General features: G+C 27.4%; 1 protein-coding gene across 3 annotated transcripts in view; it reads left to right on the forward strand.

The window, feature by feature from the left end:
* Positions 1-22,332, forward strand: part of LOC136980822 (atrial natriuretic peptide receptor 1-like) — a 294,166-nt gene that overhangs the window by 229,358 nt on the left and 42,476 nt on the right. For all 3 annotated transcript variants that reach the window (XM_067277015.1, XM_067277017.1, XM_067277016.1), the window contains exons 3-5: positions 6,792-6,984; positions 12,151-12,286; positions 12,450-12,541. In XM_067277015.1, coding sequence (XP_067133116.1) covers positions 6,792-6,984; positions 12,151-12,286; positions 12,450-12,541 — 421 coding nt within the window. The remainder of the gene's footprint in view (positions 1-6,791; positions 6,985-12,150; positions 12,287-12,449; positions 12,542-22,332) is intronic.

The raw sequence follows: 22,332 nt of genomic DNA on the forward strand, positions 1-22,332 counted from the left end.
TTAAATTTTCTTATCACTAATCGTTGTAAATTGCTTATCGTAATTCAAAGATTTTCTCATATTTTAAATTCAATGTTACCTTATCTCAAAGAATAGTTTTTTTTTTATTGGAATTGAATAAAAGAAGAAAGGGTAAAGAATACATATATTATATAATTAAATTTGAGAGGGTGTAAAGCATATTTTTAATTGTTCAAATCAAAATGTATTTTTCTACATTTAAAATTTTTTAATTGCTTCTAAATTTTTAATAGTTTTAAAAACTGAATATAGTATTAAAATGAAAAAATATCACTCTTTTTCTTGAATATGCACATAAATGAGGTAGATTTCTAAAGTTTAGATGCATTTAATGAGATGTGGTGTGTGAAATAATGTTCGTTATAATTTATTTTTGAACATAAAAATTGGATTAAAACTATTTAACATAAATTAAGAAAAAACTTATTATTTTCTTATAAAGAATACATAAGGTTTAAACTTTTAATGCAATTTTTAATCATCTTTTATTTTTAAAAAATTACTTGATGTATATAGTTAATCCGGTTTTCCAACCTCTAAGCTTTCCACATCTGAACTGAATTTTGAGTAATGTCTGGCCCCTGTACATCACACTTCTCCCGACAACAGTTGGGTCATGCTAGTCATCTAACTAATTTCGTTCTCGAGAAAATTTAAAATTGATAACACGTGACTTCCGTCCCACATATATAGTTAGTTACTCGGGGTCTCCTGCCCTAAGCTTTCCATATCTGATCTCGATTTTCATCTATCTAACTCCATTCTTGAGATTAAGAAAGGATAGACGGACAAGGGTATGTAAGGGTCTGCAATTTTAAAATTACAGCTCAATAATAATCGATAACAAAAGTTTTAAATTTAGAAATGAAAAATTCGCAAGTAATTTTCTCGAGAAAATATTTATAATTTGTATTTGTTTTTAATGAAAAGGAAATAAATAAAGTTTATTTTCTTTAAATTTTATATTTAAACTGTATTTAAGAGTAAGGAATAATGATTTAAACAAAATGTTGATCTTTATAACCATGTCAATATGAAATTCTAGTCTTATATTTCCTTTCTTGAAGGACGACTATATATATATATATATATATATATTTCGTCACAATCTATTTTTGGAATTACATTACTCATCTATTTTCGCTAAGAATATTATCCACACTCATTAATTTCTATTCTTCACGGGCAAATTATTTGAAAGGCACTTCCTGTCTAGACCATTCAATTTAATAATTCTAATACTTTTGTATTATTAAATTAATTATAAAGTATATAAAATAAATTGCATTAATCTTTCAAAATCATAATTAAGATATGATTTTTTTTAAATAACTGCTTAAAGATTAATAGTATTCTCCATTTTACTAGTAAACATTTAAAAATTTACAACGTCAATATCTATATCAAAATTCTTTGTTGTTTTTTATTATAAATTTATGTTTTTCAACTTTAAAGATTTTTTTTTTCCTTGAAAAAATTTGAGAAAATAAGTTGAAAAACTTTATTGACTTTGTTTACTAAAATTTCTTTCTATAGATTATTTTAAATTAACTTTATCAAAATTTATTACATTTTTATATACATAACGTAATTTTTTATTTAGAAAATCAACAAAATGCAATAACCTTAACTCACTGGTACGAAATTATATGTTTTGCACGTTTTTTTTATCTGTCTAGAGAAAATATAAGGATTTAATTGTATTCTTTAAGGATTTACACTTCTCGACAATAACTAATTTTGTCAATATGAGTTGAACCTTTCGGTCTATTCGAGCAGCGGTTTTTGACATACTTCGATTGATGTTATTGATCGTGACACGAAACTTTAACTTAAAATCCAATTCTCGTAAACTAAATTTATAGATTTATATATTATTTAATATGCCTTTTGAAAGCTGTTTTAAAAAGTTGTCATCGTTCTGTCACTACTAATGTGACACGTGAGAGATTCTATTACATATACAAAATTATTTATATAAATAATATATATACTATAAACTCTATAAATATAACTAAATGATGATGATAACTTTTATTGTCATTCATCGTGATTAATGTTTTTTATTCTTATTCCCTAAGCACACTAGAAATTAAATATATATTTGTAAATTATAACTGATAAATTTTTAGTGCAATTGCTGAAAATTAAAGATTTATATGCATCACTTTAAGTAGTTAAGTATTAAGTAGTTAAACTTAATAAATATCTTATTTATTCGTACCAGTAGCCCTGTGAAAATCGATAAATATCAAATCAAATTCTTGAGAAATGAGAACAGAATTTGTAAACGTTGAAATAAAATTTAGGTATTACTAGAAATATAGTATTTGTTACGTTAATTTTCAATATTTTAATATTAGTAGCATATAAAATATACGATTTTATATGTAAATCTAGTTCAAATTATATTAGCTTCAGCTATGTTTCTTTCAGAAAATATTCTCCGGGGGGTATTTTTTTAATTTGAAAGGGAAGAAATGTGCAATTTGTTGTTTAGTTTATATAAACTATATATAATATATTTTTATAGAATTGTTTCTATGAAGTTATATATAGATTATTCGTCTCCACCGGAAAAAACCCTGAGTTTCACATATTAGCTTATAAATAAATAAATAAAATTTTTATAGGCTATATTTATATATCTAATTTGGTTCAATAAAACATATTATTACTATACATATTATTTTATTTATGTAAAATGTTTATATAAATATTGCATGACTTAGCTACGTACTGAAACCAGTTAACTCTTCCATGAAAGGATGGAAAAAAGGAATTCATTTTTTTCGTAAAGGTCCATCTCTTATCTCGGGAAAATGGGGAAAAAATTCATTCATGTGATTTCCGAAATTTTATTGAAAATATGTGATGCGAAACCAGATTGACATGACAGCAATATATTGAATTATATTGTTGATATTTGCATCAGAATTTTTCTATTTTGTTCACTTGGTTATATTTCTGTACTAATGTGATTTTTGTACAGTTGAACTTTAAGTCAAACTTATCACAATAATATATATTCATTTTATATTCCCGGCTGGTTATATAACAGAGGTTATGTATGGCCGTCGGTCAAAAATGACTTCTACATTTTAGGACTCAGGAAGTTTTGAAACGTCGAAAAATGCAAAAAAAAAATCTGAAATTTTTCTGTATGTATTGATGTTAGTTTGTTTTGGGGGCACGAATTTTTTCATCCAATTTGAAGCTTAGCTCCTGCGCTTTTTGTCAAAAATTTCTGTAATTTTGCAGGGAGATTCGTGTATTAACAGGAAATGTTTCTAGATATTTTCAGGAAAATAGAACCACTGGTTTGAGAGATATGGCTCCACCTTCTTAATTTCTCCCGAACCAATCTGATGACAAAGGTAATGGTAGCAAATAAACAAACAAAGAATGCCGGGATAGTCCAGCAACTTATATAATTAATAATTGTATTATTTGAAATTACTATATTTAAATTTTAAACAATACAATTATTTTATTTAAAATTAAATCAAAAATATAAAATATCAACTTGCAAAATTACAGAATATATTATAATAATTATTTTCAATACAATAAAATTATAAAATAAGGCTTTATACTTTTATGTCATATATAGAGCTGTATTATTATTTAATTTTAGTTTCCAGACATTTTGAAAGTAACGTTTATAATAGGTTTCTGGTAAACAATAATACGATATCAATAAGTCATTTCTCGTAGATATAATTCAAAACTTAATTAATATTCGATAAACTTACTAATTTGATTTAAATAATTCAAAGGAAGATGGGTTTTAAACAAACTATTTAAAAATATATACATATTATTTTCAATTATAAGTGTAGTTTTAAGGTAAATATGATTAGGTATCGTCCATAAATTACGTAATGCCATTTTTATGCTTTTCTACTCCTATCCATCTCCTTGTAACGCTCCGTAACATTGTTTCACGTATCCACCTGGAAATTACGTAACGGATATCTTAGATCAACCCCTCAAATGTACTAAGAAATAATATACAACGAGGTAACTAACGTTACATCATTTTATTAATTACATGCGTAACGTATTATAAAAAGCAGTGGCGTAAATAGTATGGTTCACTATGCAACATATTACAAACAAAAATGAATCATTTTGTTATCCATGGATTGAGATCCTAACAGTTTGTAACGTTTCTTGTAAACATTCTTACCCCTTTGTAACACATTGTACGATTACCTGCAGACTCACCGACCCCATAACTGCGTTACGTAATTTATGGACAGCTCCTTATAGATCAAAAATTGACAATAATGAATTAAGAAAATTTAATTTCTCGAATAATTAGGACTTTTTTTTTGCAAGTGTTATAGCAAAATTTACTGAATTCTATTTTACAAAAGTAGTAAATTTATTATTCTAGTTGACGGTTTGAGTTAACTCCATCAAAACTGTTTTCTTAACAATAATCGATAGTGTTGAAACACATACGATTTTTGTTTATCCTTCGAACAAAAGTTCTATTTTTGAACACAAAATATTGACTATCAATAAACAAATGTTTCACACTTTCATATCAGAATATGGAAGATAACGAAATTAAAATGAAAGTAATTATTTTAGAAAACATTTAATTATTATTTCATTTTAAATATAAACTCTATTTTTATTGATGCACATATAAAACGAGCAGATATTTATTGTGACATCGTCACAATGCTGGGCTGCAATTTTTAATCATACTTTTTAAATTTATTTAATTTAAAATATATGCTCTCCACCTCAAGGTAGTAGTGTCATGCTCCAGTACATCCTACTTTTCCTGTTAGCAATACAGTCGTGCTTGTCATCTATCTAACTCCTTTCAGGGGAAACATTTGAATTGAAATAACGTAACTTCCAGTTTATATCGGAAGTTTGTGTATAGTTAATCCGGACCTCCTGTCCTTACGCTATATATAATCTTCACATTCATCTGTGTAACTCTATTTTGGAGATTAAGGAGGGACAGACGGACGACAGTGGGAATTTACTGATCTACAGTTTTTTTAAATTGTAGCCCAATTAATTTTTTTGAAGAAGTTGTTCAATAAATATAATTTATTTCACATTTTTTGACATTAAATAGTATTTATGTTGTAGGATATTAAACTTATTCCGTGGAGAGTTTATACTTTTGTATGACTATTTTAAAATAGTTAAAGTATCTGTAAATCTGTAAAGTTATTATCTGTAATTGTAATAAATGTAAATTCTTGCGAATCAAATTTAATCCACTTGTAATTAAGATAGGAGGAGGACTGAAACTTTGAAAACATACCTAAGATGATGAAAATATATGTTAACGATGACTCAGGTGGACGTCTCCACTCCAAACCCTATAAACATAAACAAATGTAGAATTTACTCGTGATGTGTGTGGAACAGCACTGTAATTAAGAACATTCCCACCCCAATCTCAAAAAATTAAAATTATCAGCTATAATCTAGAACGTAGAGGGTACTGTAGTTTTATGTACGCCGTTCAGAGGAATCCTACCTTTCTCTACTGTATATCTCCTTTCCCTCCTTCTCCCCCTTCTCTTTCCCTGTTTTCTGCCGACGAAACACCTCGTGTACGGCCGATGTCTTTCTTGTATGTATGTATAATCTAGCACATGCAAAAAATACTTAATTATTTTAAATTTAATTTTGTTATATTCTTACCTTATAACTTGCTGCGGAAGTATAATTTTATTACAGAAATGATAATTTAATTATTTTTACAGAATAGAATTTCGATGAAATGTGAATATCAATGTTTAAATGAATTGTTCAAGCAATATTATAACTAAATTTACTTCATTTTATAGAATTTTCGTTTAAAAAACTACTATTTATCGTTCTACTCTATTTTATATAATTTAAAAAAAAATTAATATCTGTATAAAGACTAATAGAATAAAAATGCAATCGTAGATTTTATTACTTTACAAATTGTAAGAAAGTAAAGTCAAAAGCTAATTTAAAATTTCTATTGAAGTATTGAAGTATTTGTAGGATTATATAGGTTACCCTTGATAAATGCGATGTCGATTAATGCGGGTCTGTTTTCAGAGGAAGTTTAACGTTACTAACTCGACAGAATCAACATTAAATCCATCCCTTTTCCCCAATTCTGCTTACTGTTAGTTGGGAAAACTTAACTTTAGTTTTCGGGTGGGTATGTTTCTATTTTCGCATTTATTGTAATTCCTGTTTTAATTCATTAGATTTTACCGTAGTTTCTAGGAAGAAAAAATGAAAGCAGACGTTTGATAAATATTTTATTTCATGTTTTTCTGGGTGATACTTCACTGGTTAATCTAAATTTTGTATATTCAATTTTTATTATTATTTACCATGATATGTTTAGATTATTATGTGAAACTACACTGTACTTTTCCAAAATCTTTAATTAATTAATAATTCGTCAACAAACGTGCTTAAATTTCTTTATTTTCTTATGTTTTAACTCCACTAAGGAAATGTATATTTAAAATTACGATTTCTTAATGACCTAATTCTTAAATTATTTCCCATCAATATATGCAGCCCACTTGAGGAGCCAATTAAACACGTATATCGAGGTTTGACTGTAAAACTATGTTAAAACAAATAACATATATGTTTAAAGATTTTAAATAACCTTTTCGTATAAATATAGAATAAAAAACTTGCGATAAATTCGAATTTGAATTGTGCAGACTGCTGTAATTTTAAACGTAAAATATTACTTTGTTTAATATAAGCCTATATATTTTTCTTTTTAGTAAGAATGAAAACAGAAGACCTTGGTATCGGCTCAACGATACTATCGAACGTAATAGAAGAGCTAGAAAAGCTTACGAGGCACTATTAACAGTGACAGCAAGAACACCTGAGACTAGAGAATACGCAGAATTTTCTAGAGAGGTGAAGGAAATTGCCAGGAAAGAATTTGGATTTGAATATGGACACGAAGAAGTAAAGTTTTTTTTTCTATTCAAAATATAGTTATTTTTTTATATTTTTACTTATGGAAATATTAAGCTATATGAAATCCTATGAGCATCTTAAGTTTATTTAAAACTGGTTGTAAGTTCTTTGGTTAAGCACGCGATCTCTAGCAGATGGTGTTAAAACTTTAATGCTTTTTCTATGAGAAAATCCTTTTCTAAAAATTCTCAAAAACGGAAGCAAACAGACCCAAACGGATTTTTGATTTATAATCCTATTTAATTCTTCTACTAACTTACGGTTCAGAATTTTGAAAATCGAATTTGTTAATTTTCTGCAATTTTAAAAAAATTACAGAAAATTAACGAATTCGGTGTACAAAATTGAAAACCGTGCATTGATAGAAGAATTAAATATAATTCTAATGCAAAAACCTACTTGATTCTACCTTCTGTTTTCGAGAAGTTTTGGAAAAGAATTTTCCGTAGAAAAAGCATTAAATTTTTAACGCCTTATGCTGGAAACCATAGATTAAGGAGCAGATAGCTGACTCCCATAGACTCTATGGTAGTCGGTGCTAGGATTATAGCACCCTCACTGGTAACAGGCAGAATCGGGCTATTCAATGTTTATTGTCAATATTTAGCGCTATTTCATTAAATGTGTTTAATGGAACAGCACTAAATATTTTTGTTATTTTATATACAATATATTAATTTTGATTTTGATTACAAAATTAAAATTATTACATTGTATAAAAAATTACATTATATTTCGCTGGTCAATAGTAAAACAAGCAAAATGGCATTCTTAATTAATTTGATAATTATATACAAGGGAGGTACTGTACATATTATTTTCTGTTAATAGACTATAAGTAGAAAATATAGCTAATACGAATAATATTGACTTTTATAAAGCTAAGCATCTTTAATTCATTCTCTCCCTATTATTAGATAAATTACCAAAATGACAAGTTATTGAAAATATATTAAACAAAAAGTCAAGTTATTTCAATTCAAATATTATCTCCTGAACGGTGTTAAATATTCAATATATGACTGGCATGATTACACTGTTAACAGGAAAAGTATGATGTACAGGGGCAAACACTACTAAAATTGAGAGCATGATGATGAACAGTATTAAAACGCAATTATTTATTGCTTTTTAATACCGTATTTACGTAATAATAGATTAAAATGTATGATTTATATTTATTTATAAGTTACTTTAATTTATTTAATTAATTTTCATTATTCGATATTTAAAATAATTACACAATGAAAAATGATAAATATAATTTTCAGTTCAATAGAATCAAATGTATACTTAAATGATATGTTTTAACCTCTTATTACGTGAAACTATATTAAACATTTTATAAAATAAAAATATTTTCCTTGGAGATTTATATATTTATACTAATTAGTCACATTAAAACAAAAAATAATTTTTTTATTTTAAATATGGGTAAAAGTGTATTGTTTAACATTTGTTAATTAACTTAAAATTTGTTTACAAAGAAAGTTTTTCCAACCTTGCTGCTAATTATACTAATTTTAACGAAGAAACTTTAAAAGTTTATTCTAAAATTATCTTAAACTTTAATTTTTTAAAAGAATTACAATTAAACATTAAGAAAAAATATACGAAAACAACAAGTCTGTAGTAAAATTATATTAACTCAATTAAAGAAGCAACATAATTCAAATTTTTTATTTTTATGTACAAGTCGAATCAATAATAAAGAACAATAACTTACTTATATAACCTTGGGAAAAGGTTATAAAAGTATTGCTTTTTGGTTTATTGAAATTCAATCTGTGGATTAAAGGGGGAAAAGAAATCTGAAATGACATAGAAAGGGAGGGATTTTGACCAACAGGATGATTGAAACATCGAAAAAGTGGTTTAGAAGTTGGAAGAATTACACAAGTTTAGTAAATTACTGAATGATAACCTGTGGCAGAAAAGGAAAAATTGGTTGACAAACGTATTCTGAAGGAAAATATAGCAGTAATTCTCGCTCACAAATGCAGAACTAATGTAATGAGAATATATTAAAATTTCATTAAGATCTAAACTTTTCAAAATTTTATTTAAATAATTATAAATTTAAAGTCAAAAGTGTAAGGTGTTTAATTGTTGAGTCGATACAAGAACGTAACACGTGTAAAAATAAAATTTAAATATTATAATTATAAGAAAAACCTTTAATAGAGTCTTATAAACTGGTTTTAAAAGCATTATAAAGATTTTACAATATATATCAGTTATAAATATATTTAAGTTAATCATATCACATAAAGAAATGAAATTCATTTTTCAGGTAAAATTTATATTATTTCATGACGTCAATATATATATATATTATTTTATCGAATAAAATATTTCAGAAAAAGTATTTTAATTTATAAAATTAATACTTTCACGGTAAAGTAACCGTACAAAGTTTAGAGGTAAGCACTTCAATTACAGGACGGGACGTTAGACAGAAAAGTAACAGAATAAACTATAATTAATTATCATAAAGAACATATCTGGCTTGATAGACTGATACATAAGAATCCCAAAATTGAATTGCGGAAGTCTATTTTCATATAAACAAATATAATCATATAGTAAACTAAGTCCACATATACTAATAATCGAATAATAACGCAGTATTCATTTCAGGCTTATTAAATATGTAAAATTGTTGTATAATTTGAATCAAAAATAGGCGATTAAGTTGCCATCTTGTACTAAATTTAATAAATAGAATTAAATTAATCAATTTGGAATATTCTAGAGGAAAAGATCGATCTTGCTCAAACATGGCAATGAATCCGGCATTATCATTTGATTATAAACAAATACAAACGGTTAAAAATATGAATTTATCTTTCATCAATATATCTTCGTTGTGTCACTATATAATAAATTTAAACTACTTATTTATTTATTAAAACACATTATTATATAGAACCTTAGTGAATAGAATTGAAAAGTATACTTATCTCCTCCATTGTAGTAGTAGTTTATCAGGGTGAACTCAGTACATACATCAATCAAAAACTTAAAAAATGTTTAGATATACTAAAAATATTCAGTTATTCAGCTGAATAAAATCAAAATTTCAAATATAAAATATAATATAAAAGCAAAAATATACATTCTTTACTGTATGATCTCAAAACAACAATCCTATTTTATGTTATAAAATTTATAATGTCATGTTTTTCTTATCCGATCGTTAGAAATATATGATATTGCAAGTAATATGAGACCGTAAAAATATATTAACGTTGCGTGAATGAAATATTATCTAATATGATATTCGAATATATAACTTAAACTCAAACATAATATTTTGGATCATATAAAAGCACAGCATAAATTTATATCTTCCAGTGTATAATATAACTGGCGAGTTATTGCAAGTGTCTGCTTTCCTTCAAACGGCTGTTAGAAAATAATGCTATATTTTACGCGTGACTTCACTAAAAAAATATTAAGATAGAAATATTTTAAGACCTCTTGAATTCAAAAAAACTCAAAAAATAGCCAAAAATTCCGTGGGTATGGATTGTTTGTGTGGTGGCGTCAATTTCGTTTAATATCTCGGAATGGGTAATAATTAAGAAACAAATTTGGCACAGTAGCTTCTGCATAAGGACATTGACACTATTAAATTTTGGTGATGAAAGGTCAATAGGATGAAGAGATGGAGAGTGGTCACCTGTCATATCTCTCCTGGGGGTCTGACTTAATGAAGATTTTACTTGTTTGCAGTTACAGTTTTTTTTTTATAAAACGCATATCTAACCTGAAACTTACACGTTTTGCCATTTTAAAATAATTAAAAATAGAGGAAGTTTTTATAACAAAATCTTATAAGAGATAACGCCACACAAAATTTTATTTATCTGTTATGATTAATAATATAAAAGTTATTATTTAAATAAAATCTAACACAACTCGTTGCTAAATTTTTTTCGTTAATTTTTATTTATTAATAATAATTTACTGCTACTGTAATCCATTAATAGAACTTATTACATTAAAGTAACGTCTGGAGGAAAAAGAGATTGAAATAATCTATTCGTTTAAAGAAGAAATTTTCTTTGTTTGCACCTGTTATATCTTATATCACACTGTTGTTACACTAGTGTAAGTCTTATTAATAGATTACAGCCACAATAAACTACTATTAATAAGCAAAAAGTTCTTGTTAAATAGGACATTCTGAAATTTTTGGATATTTAAAAGTTTTTGTTCTTTTGAAATGCGAATTTGCTATTTAAACAGAAAAAGTTTGCTTTTGAAAAATACATAAAAACAAAAGACTTAAAATGTTACAAATAATTGTAACATTTTAAGTCTTTTGTAGAATTTCAGTATTGAAATTAGATTTTCAAAGAAAAGAAACAATTTTGCAATTCTTAAAATTTAAATTTTCGAAGATCTTTTGCAAGAATTGATAAAATCTGGACGATAAAGGAGATATTAAATTTTATATTTCTATTGAGTAAAGAGGTCATACGTGGAATTCTTACTTTATCTGAATTTAACCGAATGATTTATTTCATTCTATAGTAAAATTCCTTCTTTAAATCTACTTTGGATAGGTTATTGAAAAACAGTTATAGGCCTATGTAATTCAACTTTTTTACTATACTTAAAAGTAATAAATACATTGACTAATTAATTTTATAATTTCTCATAAAAGGAATATTTACTTACGATTTATATTAATAAAAAGAAAACTAATGATTTTTTAAAATTTATATTAATATATAAAATAGTATGTTCGTTTGTCTGTTTTCTATATACTTCTAAGCCGTTTGACAAATCTGAATTTTTCAGAATTAATCTGTAGAGCCTGCGGAAAATGTAAACTGTCATAAAATTTCATCTTCTATTAACTCTTAATCCCTTTGACCTCCTTGTTTATAAATAAAATAATAAACTAAATCAAAATAATTAGTATAATAAACCTAAATAATTAAGAGTATACATATTTTCCTCGTAATTTATAATTTTAGCAGTACAAAAATAACAAGTTAATTGAATTATAGTTATTATTTGTTTCTCTAAATAAACATTTTTTACTTTTTTAAACTTGTATAAAAATACCGAATTTTAAATTTGTTTTTCCACAGAATTTACGTTTAAATAAAAAAAAATATATTTTTTTTTTATCATCAGGTAAATACTTTCGTAACTGCATTCCACGAAGCGGTGTTGTTATACTCTTTAGCACTAAATGAGACTTTGACTGAAGGTTATAGCATAACAAATGGTTCTATTATTACTCAAAAAATGTGGAATAGAACATTTGAAGGTGAGTCGTTATTATTTTTCTGTTCTATTCTCATAGAAGCAAGTAAACTATCACCGGCGGATCCTAGTTCTATTTTTCTTCAAGTTTATTCTTCTGAAATTAGATATTTAGTTAATAAAGACAAATATACTGTTCATATAATGTATGAAATTCTATATTTCAGGTATTACTGGAAGTGTGAGTATTGACGAAAACGGTGATCGAAATGCCGATTATTCTCTTTTAGACATGAACCCGAAGAATGGAGAATTTGAAGTAAGTAATTAGATATGTACAGTACTTTCATTGAAGTTTATTAATGTTTACACCAAATATTCCTCTTCAATATATATTTATTTGATACATATGAAATTTTTTTTCATTTTATAATGATGTTTTCACGTATCAATATGTAAATTCTAAACTTCAAAATGAGCATTTCTGAAATTCATATAGATACTTTATATTGCTATTTTAATTTCAATCAAATCAAGATTATTCACATTTGTAATAAAATGTAACGTTGTGTAGCCATAAACTACGTAAATTTATATACATAATTTTATTTTATATACAGTGTGATTCTAAATATATGTGAAAAATTTTAAATTATGAAATATTATAATTACTGTACAGTTATATATATAAATTTATAAATATAAATAAGTTTTGAAATTGAAGAATGTTTAATGTGTGGCCCTATTGAAAATATGAAATCGCATTGTCGCATCCTGTGAAGTAATTCGAAACAACTCCTGGTATTCGTGAACGTGGAGGACGATAGAATCCTGTTATGGTTGGCAGTAGTCATTTTCAATAATTATTACAACTATGACGTTTCGAACATATGTTCCTGTTCACCTTTATGATTGAAATTATTCGAACAATCAGCCCCTGAAATTTTTCTCATACATTTAGAATCACTCTATATACTAACTAAAACTATTGCTATATAAATTTACTTGAAAATTGTTCGTATATATGTTAATCCATATTGAGACATTATATTACATCATTGTATCTCTTAATTTTTTTTATTTTCCCTCTGTTATAGATAACAGAGGGAAAGTATGGCGATCGGTCAAAAAATGGTCTACCAAAATTTTTACATTTTTGGACTCGGGATCTTGAAACATCGAGAAATGAAAAATTTCGGGGGTTTTTTTCCCCTATATGTGTGGATGTTAGTGTGTATGTGGCGCGAATTTGTTCAACCTTTTTGAAGATTAATAACTTCTCTACTTTTTGTTGAAAATTTCTGAAATTTTGCTAGGATGTTTAGGTATTAGTGGGATTGTTGCTATTAAATTTTGGTGGCTACAGGTAAAGGAGGTCGTGTGTATCTTCAGTAGGTTGATACTTAATGATTAGCATTTACAACTTTTTACAAAACTCATCGCTACCATAAAAATTGGGTGTTTTTCTATTTTTTAATAATATAAAATATAAAAATTTTACAAAATAAAATATAATAATAAATGGTGCCATATGCGGTTATAAACGTTGCCAGGAAATTAAGCAACTCGCTGCTGGATTTTTTATTTCTTCACTTGATTCAGAGAAGTGTGTTTATTCTTACTTTGTGTTAAAATATAAACACTAAATATCTATATCAATACTTGTTATTTTTTAATAAATAAATAAACTATAAAATAATAATAATAATAATAAATTTTTATATTTATTTAAATATTTCATTTATATTTCTATATTTTTATATTCCAGGTATGAAAAAACAATTATTTTTTTACTATCAGATAAAAAATGATAAATAATTTTAAAATTCTAATTGGTTATATTGTCAATAATAACTCATAAATGCAATTTATTACTTCAATTATTATTAAATTTTTCTTATTTGTGAAGTGGGAAATATTTTACAGAAATTTTAGATGTAAAATATACTGTATTATAAAAATTATGGCCAAACCTCTGAACATTGAAAATAACATTGAAAATTGAAAATTGGTTATTGAAAATAACATTAAAAAATCCAGTAACGAGTTGCTTAACTTTCCCGGAAACTTTTAGTGGCGCCATCTGTTATCCTATTTTATTAAAAAGGCTTTTCATATTTTGAACTATTATAAAATGGCAAAAAGCTTAATTTTGAGGTAGGGATGGGTTTTATAAAAAATTATAATGCTAATAACGAGTAAAATCGTTATTAAATATCACCCTTTATCTCTCCATCACTTTAACCTTTAATTACTAAAATTTCAAAACCCCTGATAGACAAACCACCCTGTAAAATTTCAGAAATTTTCAACAAAAACTGCAGGAGTTACTAATCTTCAAAGGCTGCGAACAAAATCGTAGTCCATAAACACACGCCTATACACACAAATATACACACACACACTAACATCCATACATACAAAAAACCTTTAAATTTTTGCATTTTTCAACGTTTTAAGTTGTCCCGAGTCCAAAAATGTAAGTCTTGGAGAGTCATTTTTTAACCGATCGCTATATTTTCCCTCTGGTATACATAAAAATTGTTGTTATTCGGAAGTTATTTTGTATGCATTTCAAAAGATACATTCCTGAAAAAATGGCCGCAGTTTAAATGTAGCCGTTATTGGAGGTTCAACTACACATACATTATTTTTCTAACCATTGAATCTTATTTAATTAACGAACAATTTTGTTTGAAAAATAAAGAAATAAATCATTCAATGTCTTCTCCCGTATTCTCTCAAAGAATTCCAAATGTAAAAATATTTTTAAAATGTTTTATGTATAATTAAATTAAAAATTATTTATATTCGTCTATGCTGACAAATTGATTTTAATTCATACTTATTAAAATTTAAATAATAAAATTAAAAGTGAAAAAACGTTATTTCTAATTGGATCCATGTTTAAAAATTAGAAATAATATTGTAAATAGAAGATTTTGTACTCGAAATAATTTAAATAATATAATATATTATATAATTTGATTATAATGTAGAATTTTCAATAATTTATTACAAATAATCTTATAAAATATCGGCATTTTTAATATATTTTTCTAGAATAAAAACAGAAATATTTTTCCTGAAAGAACGTCAGTTGAATATTGCGAAAATAAAAGGTTTTTTTGGCAGAACCTACTAAAAAACATTTTCAATTATTATATTATTTAAAGTTCTTTAATAGAAAACTGTTTATATTAAACCAATTTAATTTGATTCAGCTTGTAATTTAATTCAAAAGTAATAAAATTGGATAATTTATAGTTGTTACGTAAGTAACTGGCAGCAATCACGGATATTTTGGTGATAAGAAATATTAATCTAATTATATTAAATTGTTAGTTCTTGAATTATGTTTTTATTGATAATATCCATTTTCTGGCAGACTGGTTCTTTATTCTATTAATTTAAATATTTCATTTGATTTTATTCTTTTCTCATTCCTTCTGTTTTTGTGCATATTATGAAAAAGTGATTGGAATTGTTTTTGTTTACTTTACTTTAATTGAAATGTTATTGGGTTGCAATTTAAAAATTGCAGCACAATAACACTGAATTGAAGTTAGTTTACGTGTTATTGTGCTGCAAAATCATTTTAAGTAATATTTTTTTGCTGGATTGTTAGAAACAAGACTTAATTGGTGATAATAACATGAGTCAAACTGAAAGTTACTGTGTTACTTCACTCTAAAAATACTCTAACAAAAAGAAAAAAAACAATACACTAATGTCATCTCTTGAGTTATCATTACATCACTTATAAGATCTAAATTGAATTATTATTAATATTCAGCAAACAGTGGAGAAGTTAATTGATTAATATGTATAATTGTTCAAATACGAATCAATAAATACTAAAGCACAATATCTTCAGGGGTAATTTAATTGATAGAAATAGGGCTTGTACTCTGACTCGAAACTTTAAAACCAGATCAGTTCTGTTTAATAGAAAATTGGATACTGATTTCAAAAGTGCCACTGTATCCAGGCATCTTAAAAACTACAAGGGTATTAAGGTGTTAAGGTGTTAACCTTAATACCCTTGTAGTTTTTAAGATACTGGTTATTAAATTTGATGATGCACACAAGGAAAGACCAAAAAACTGCCTCCCACATTACGTCCTCTGTAGCAGAGTGATTAAAGCAGTTGCTGTTGCGAGAAGTTCCAGGATCGAATCTCGTAAGGTTGATTTATTTTTCTTGCTCCTGTTTTTTGTTTCTTTTTATTTCTGTAACGTAGGTAGGCTGCAACTGATAAAAAGAATGCTTTCTTCCAAGCAGACTATTTTTAATATTTTGTACAATAAAGTATTCAAAATAAAATGTAAAAAAACACACCTTAAAAAATCTTGTGTGTTTAATTAATAAATCCATCCTTATTTTCTCTTCTTGTACTAATTAATAATAAGTAACTTATTTTGAAAAAAATCATTTGATTAGATAAATTACAAAACTGTAATTGTTAAATTTAGTTAATTTTTTTTATAAATGCATAATTAAAAGTGTAAAAGTTTTTAATAAACCAATAATAATTAACATATAAATTCTAAATGTTATCCATTTCCTCGCCGGAAGAAAGAAATAATATCGACAAAAAAAAAGAAAAAAATCATACGAAATTTTTAATATAATTTTCTTCCTCTCTCTCTCTCTCTCTCTCTCTCTCTTGTGTGTGTGTTATTATCTTTTGGGCTGCAATTTAAAAAATTGCAGATCTATAAATTCTCACTGCTGTCCGGAAGTCGTTATTTCAATTCAAAAATTTTGCCCTGAAAGGCGTTAGATACATAACCGACACGACTCCATTGCTAATAGGAAAAGTATAATGTATAGGGCAAAACACCACTAATTTGAGGTGGAGAGCATATACGGTATTTTATATTAAATAAATGAAAAAAGTATGATTAAAAATTGCACTTTTGTGACTTTATTATTGGCGAATTAATTATTGTGACGATGTCACAATAAATCTCCATCTGTTATTAAAATTATAAGTTTTACAATAATAATCTATATTTTCGATTGAAGGCATGTTTCATGATAGATTACGTGAAGTGATATTTTTATAGACAATTAATTTTTAAAGCTATTAAAACTGTAGAAATTTATCAGATAAAGCAAAATAAATGAGTTCTTCTGTGGCTATAATCGACGGTCTATATAAAAGAATGACCTGATGTTTAATTTGTGAGATATAATTTTTATTATTTTAAGTCTTATCAGTTTTTCAGTTTTCTCTTGTTTAAAAAAATGGCTAAGAACATGAAGCAACGAAGAAGTTTTCTCTAATTTTATTCTCGATACGAATCTTCTCGTACGTGGAAGACTAATAAGGATCAGTTAAGTCTTTAATTTGTCTACTTTGTCTAGATTTATCATTCCTACAGTATCTATCATATTAAGATGTAGTAAAAACCAACTGAACGAGTTTTATAATTCCTTCCTTACAAGTATAGTTTTTCATATTATTTCTCAAATTTCAGTGATGGAGATTTCTCTCCTATTTATATTTATAAAAAAAAACTAAACAAATAAATACATTTAGAGAATTAATAGTTCATAAACATCTCACATATAAATTTGCATTTTGCCTTCTCATCCTATATTAAAATCTTTTGTTTTTAATATTAAGATATAAATTATGCTTTTTCATGATATATGGATATCAAATTAACTTAAATATTTTATCCAAAAATACATTATGTAAATTTTCTGATGACAAAATATAGTAAAATTTGTTATCTTGTTGGAAATTATATATATAATAATACAACAGTAAAGCAAGCATTATTGGATTACAATTTGAAAAAATCGTAATCTATACAGGTACTCCTCACTTTACGAACGAGTTCCGTTCCGACGACTACGTCGTTTAGCGAATTGGTCGATAAGCGAGGAGCTTGCGTCGGGAATATAGGATCGTTGTAAAATTATACAAATTATGCAACAAACTTCAAATTTATTCATAAAAAGAATATTATAGTACGCTATTAGCCTATTATAGTACATTTAGTGCGCAGGTCACCATCCGCCACTGACCGACACTCAAGCTGAGAAAGGGGATTCCCTAAATTGCCGATCGAAACTCGATTGGTCGTAAGTGCGAGTGGTCGTTAAGCAGATAGGTCGTAAAGTGAGGAGTACCTGTAAATTCCTCATTGTCGTTCGTCCGTCTGCCTCTCTTTCCTTAATCTCGAGAATGGAGTTACATAGATGAAAGTTAGAACTAAGTGTGGAAACAGTAGGAGTAGGAGACCCGATTAACTGTATATAATCTTCCGATAGAAACTGAGAGTTACGTTATTTCAATTCAAAATATTCCCCTGAAAGCAGTTAATAGAAGACCGGCACGACTCTACTGCTGAAGGAAAAGTATGATATACAGGGGCAAGCCACTATTAATTTGAGGTGGAGAACATATCTTTTAAATTAAGTTAATTAAAAATATGATTAAAAATTGCATTCCGGCATTGTGACCATGTCACAATTAGGGATTGCAATCCAGCAGTGTTTTGAATCCAGCTGGATTTTTGCTGGATTGAAATCATTCCAGCTGGATCCAGCGCGGATCCAGCATGGATGTATTTTTGGTGCAATAAAGTGTTATCTATCTATCTATCTATCCTGCAATTTATGTTTTTTTAATGAAATAAAACATTTTTAAAAAATACTTTAAAAGCTTTTATTATTTAGACTGGTCACTATAAATCAGTAAAACTTCTTACACATTTAGGTAGTAAAATTAACTTTGGTTCGGTTTAACATTTGAGATAGAGATAATTAACTTTAAATGTTTAGTTAGATTATAATTATAATGTAATCTTTAAGTTAAATAATAGCAAAGGTAATTCTACTGATTAATTTATATTAATATATTATAATAATATAAGGACGGATAATCAGTGGCTAAGTGGCTATCAGTCTTACCAGTTTTCATATATATAGGCTCTACATATTAGTCTGTAGTTATTTATAGGTATGTAAAACTATGTACTGGAAGTAGAATAAGTTAAATAAACTACACCTTTATCAATCCAGCAAAATTTAATAAAATAATAACATTTTCAATCGTTTTTAACGATCTTCCTCGGTTACAAAAAAATAGAACATTAAATATAGAACATAAAATGTGTTCGGAATAAATATGAAAATTAACGGAAAACGCCCAAACAGACAAAATATAGATAAATAAACAAAATAAATAGCGGAAAAAATATATACAGGGTGTTTTTTTTAAACTGACGGTACTCAGAAACATCCGTAGAGCAATCTAGCAGCCGGACTGTCGCCAAATTTGGGAGAGTGACTAAGGATGACATGGAAAAGAGATTCCGTGAAGAAAAAAGTAGTACCTAAATTCGCCGGTAGAGGAGGATTTGGCGCTGTTGTAGCGAAAAAGCTACCAGCACTTCACTGAAGAAAGGGTCATCAGTCGCTTTTTTCCACTTGCATGGCCGCCTCGCTCCCCGGATCTAACCTCGTGCTACTTTTTCCTGTGGGGTTACTTAAAGTCCAAGGTCTATCTTGTTAGTGTCCCAAACTTGATGACTTTGAAGGACAACATTTCTCGAACTGTGATGAACATTCCTACGGACATGTTACGTTCGGCCATAGAGAACACGGTGTTCAGGATGCAATGAGTTGTCCAGCAGGACGGTGATCACATTGAAGAAAAGAGAAAGTTATTTGCTGATTAATTAAACTTTCGTTATTACACTGAAACCTCTGTCTGAATATTCATTCGTGTGTTTGTTAATTGCAGCTGGATTTTACGCAGATTTTTAGCTGTTTTGCTACAACAGCGCCAAATCCACCCCTACCGGAAAATTTGGGTACTACTTTTTTCTTCGCGGAATCTCTTTCCCATGTCGTCCTTAGTCACTCTCCCAAATTTGGCGACAGTTCGGCTGTTAGATTGCTCTACAGATGTCTCTGAGTACCGTCAGTTTAAAAAAAAAACACCCTGTATATAAGATCCAATGAAACCAGCATTGTCCGTTAATAACATTAATTAATGTAAAAGGATCTCCACATGATAGACAATGAGTCCGCATCTCTATGGTTTATACAACCAGTTGTCATGTGCGCCTTGCAGATTTCCAATCTCTCAAGATGTTTGACCGTTTGCCTATTCGTCGTCGTTTTTATAATTGCCACTTGATCCCATTGGACGTTAACATCCTTCTGTCTTGCGTATGATGCCAGCGCAGTGTTGTCAAGGTACTTACTGATTGTATATTTGTGCTCTTGAGCCTTTGTTTTAAACTGCGCATCGTTGCACCCACATAAACAAGCTTGGAATTGAAACGTTGGTGGTGTAAAGGCACCGAATATATATCCGTTGTTGAATTCCGATCCTCTTTCTTTTTATCGTTTCTTAAAAGTTTGAAAACAGTGGGATTACGTCGGTATACAATACGAAAATTATCAGACCTAGCAGTACATCTATGTATCTTGTTTTAAAAAATGGGATGTAATTAAGCTCTATTCTTTTTATATTTATTCCAAACACACTTTATGTTCTATAGTTAATGTATTTTTTGTAACTGAGGAAGATCGTTAAAAGCGATTGAATACGTTATTATTTTATTAAATTTTGCTGGATTGATTAAGGTATAGTTTATTTATGAGTAATTTAATTATTAGTGTTAGTAAAGTAGTGAGTAAGTAATTAGTAGCAGTGTAGTAGTCAGCAAAGCGGCAACGCGACGACGTAGACTTTTTCGCAATTATTTAGAAAGTTAATTGAGTATTTGCGGATCCGCAGCGCTGGATCCAGCACCAAGTGCTGGATCCAGCAGGCCGAAGAATGCGCTGGATCCAGCTGGATTGCTGGATGAGGGATCCAGCAATTGCAATCCCTAGTCACAATAAATAATTGTTCGTAATTGTTACTGTTCTACAGATGGACCAGCTGGCCAAATTGAAAGGTCCATCTACAAGAGATATCTTCAGAAGTCTAATCTGTTAAAAAAAAAAAAAAAAACGCTAGACCTCTGAAGGAAAGCCAAGGGTCGTCTATAGAGCTCAAAAAGGAAAACTCAGGTGGACAAGACTGCTTGAGCAAAGACCTGTACACACAAATGACATGCACAGAAATCTCCTCAGCATAAAACATGTATATAAGTATTTATCTTAGAAGTTTGTGTATAATTACTACTGTATTTAGCACACTCCTAGAAAGTAACAAAAGTTAGATTTGTTATACAATAGTACATTAAATATGAATATTTATTAACATTCTTAAAATAATTAAAAAATTTTTAGATATAAATTGAGAATTGTCCTTATAATAATCTGTTGCAGATTTACTTCACGATACAGGGGATAACTGTATTTTAATATAGGCCTACTAGCATTCAAAGATATCTTTCTACGCGATACTATGAAAGATATAGATTTCACCACCTGGAAAATCCTAGTTTTCTTCATCACTTTCATTGACAGAAACCATATCAAATCTTTTCCTTTTACGCAAAGATCATCAATAATCTTACTGTAGTACATTTTACTGGACAACTTTACGTTGTTCTCTCAAGAGTTTTTTTTCTTTCCTTTCGAATAACTGTCGTAGGAATTGAAGTTATCGTTAATGGAGGCGGTTTAAATCGTACTTTTTCATCAAAAGTTTAATTGGCCAAAGAAAGAAAAATTGACGAAACATTAACAATGACAGCCACTTTCTAATTTCGTTAGCCTGATAAAATTTATGAAAAATCACAAAATGTACGCTTATTTAATGAATTTCTTCGTAATTTTTAAACTTTCCGGATATTTTTTCCATTATTAAAGCCCACGTAAGTGTTATAAAAATTATCGAAACTTAAAACTTTTCTAAATGCTTATTATCGATTTAAAATAAATTAATAGATGAGAGATTTAATTAAAGAATAAATTTAATTAATATATTTTTTATTTTAATTAATAATAGTAAAATTGTATATCTACTTCTTTAAGGTCAATAGTCAAAAAATTATAAATTAGTCAGTAGGATTATTGTACAGTACATCAAAATCTCCTTAATATTATAACATTTTGTATAATTTAATGTCAATTAGGTAATCTGATACTTAATTATGGAGCTGCCCTACCGATAAAATGTACAGT

This window comes from Centruroides vittatus, unplaced genomic scaffold, assembly GCF_030686945.1.
Source record: "Centruroides vittatus isolate TY-2023 unplaced genomic scaffold, ASM3068694v2 contig_726, whole genome shotgun sequence".
Taxonomy (NCBI): Eukaryota; Metazoa; Arthropoda; class Arachnida; order Scorpiones; family Buthidae; genus Centruroides; species Centruroides vittatus.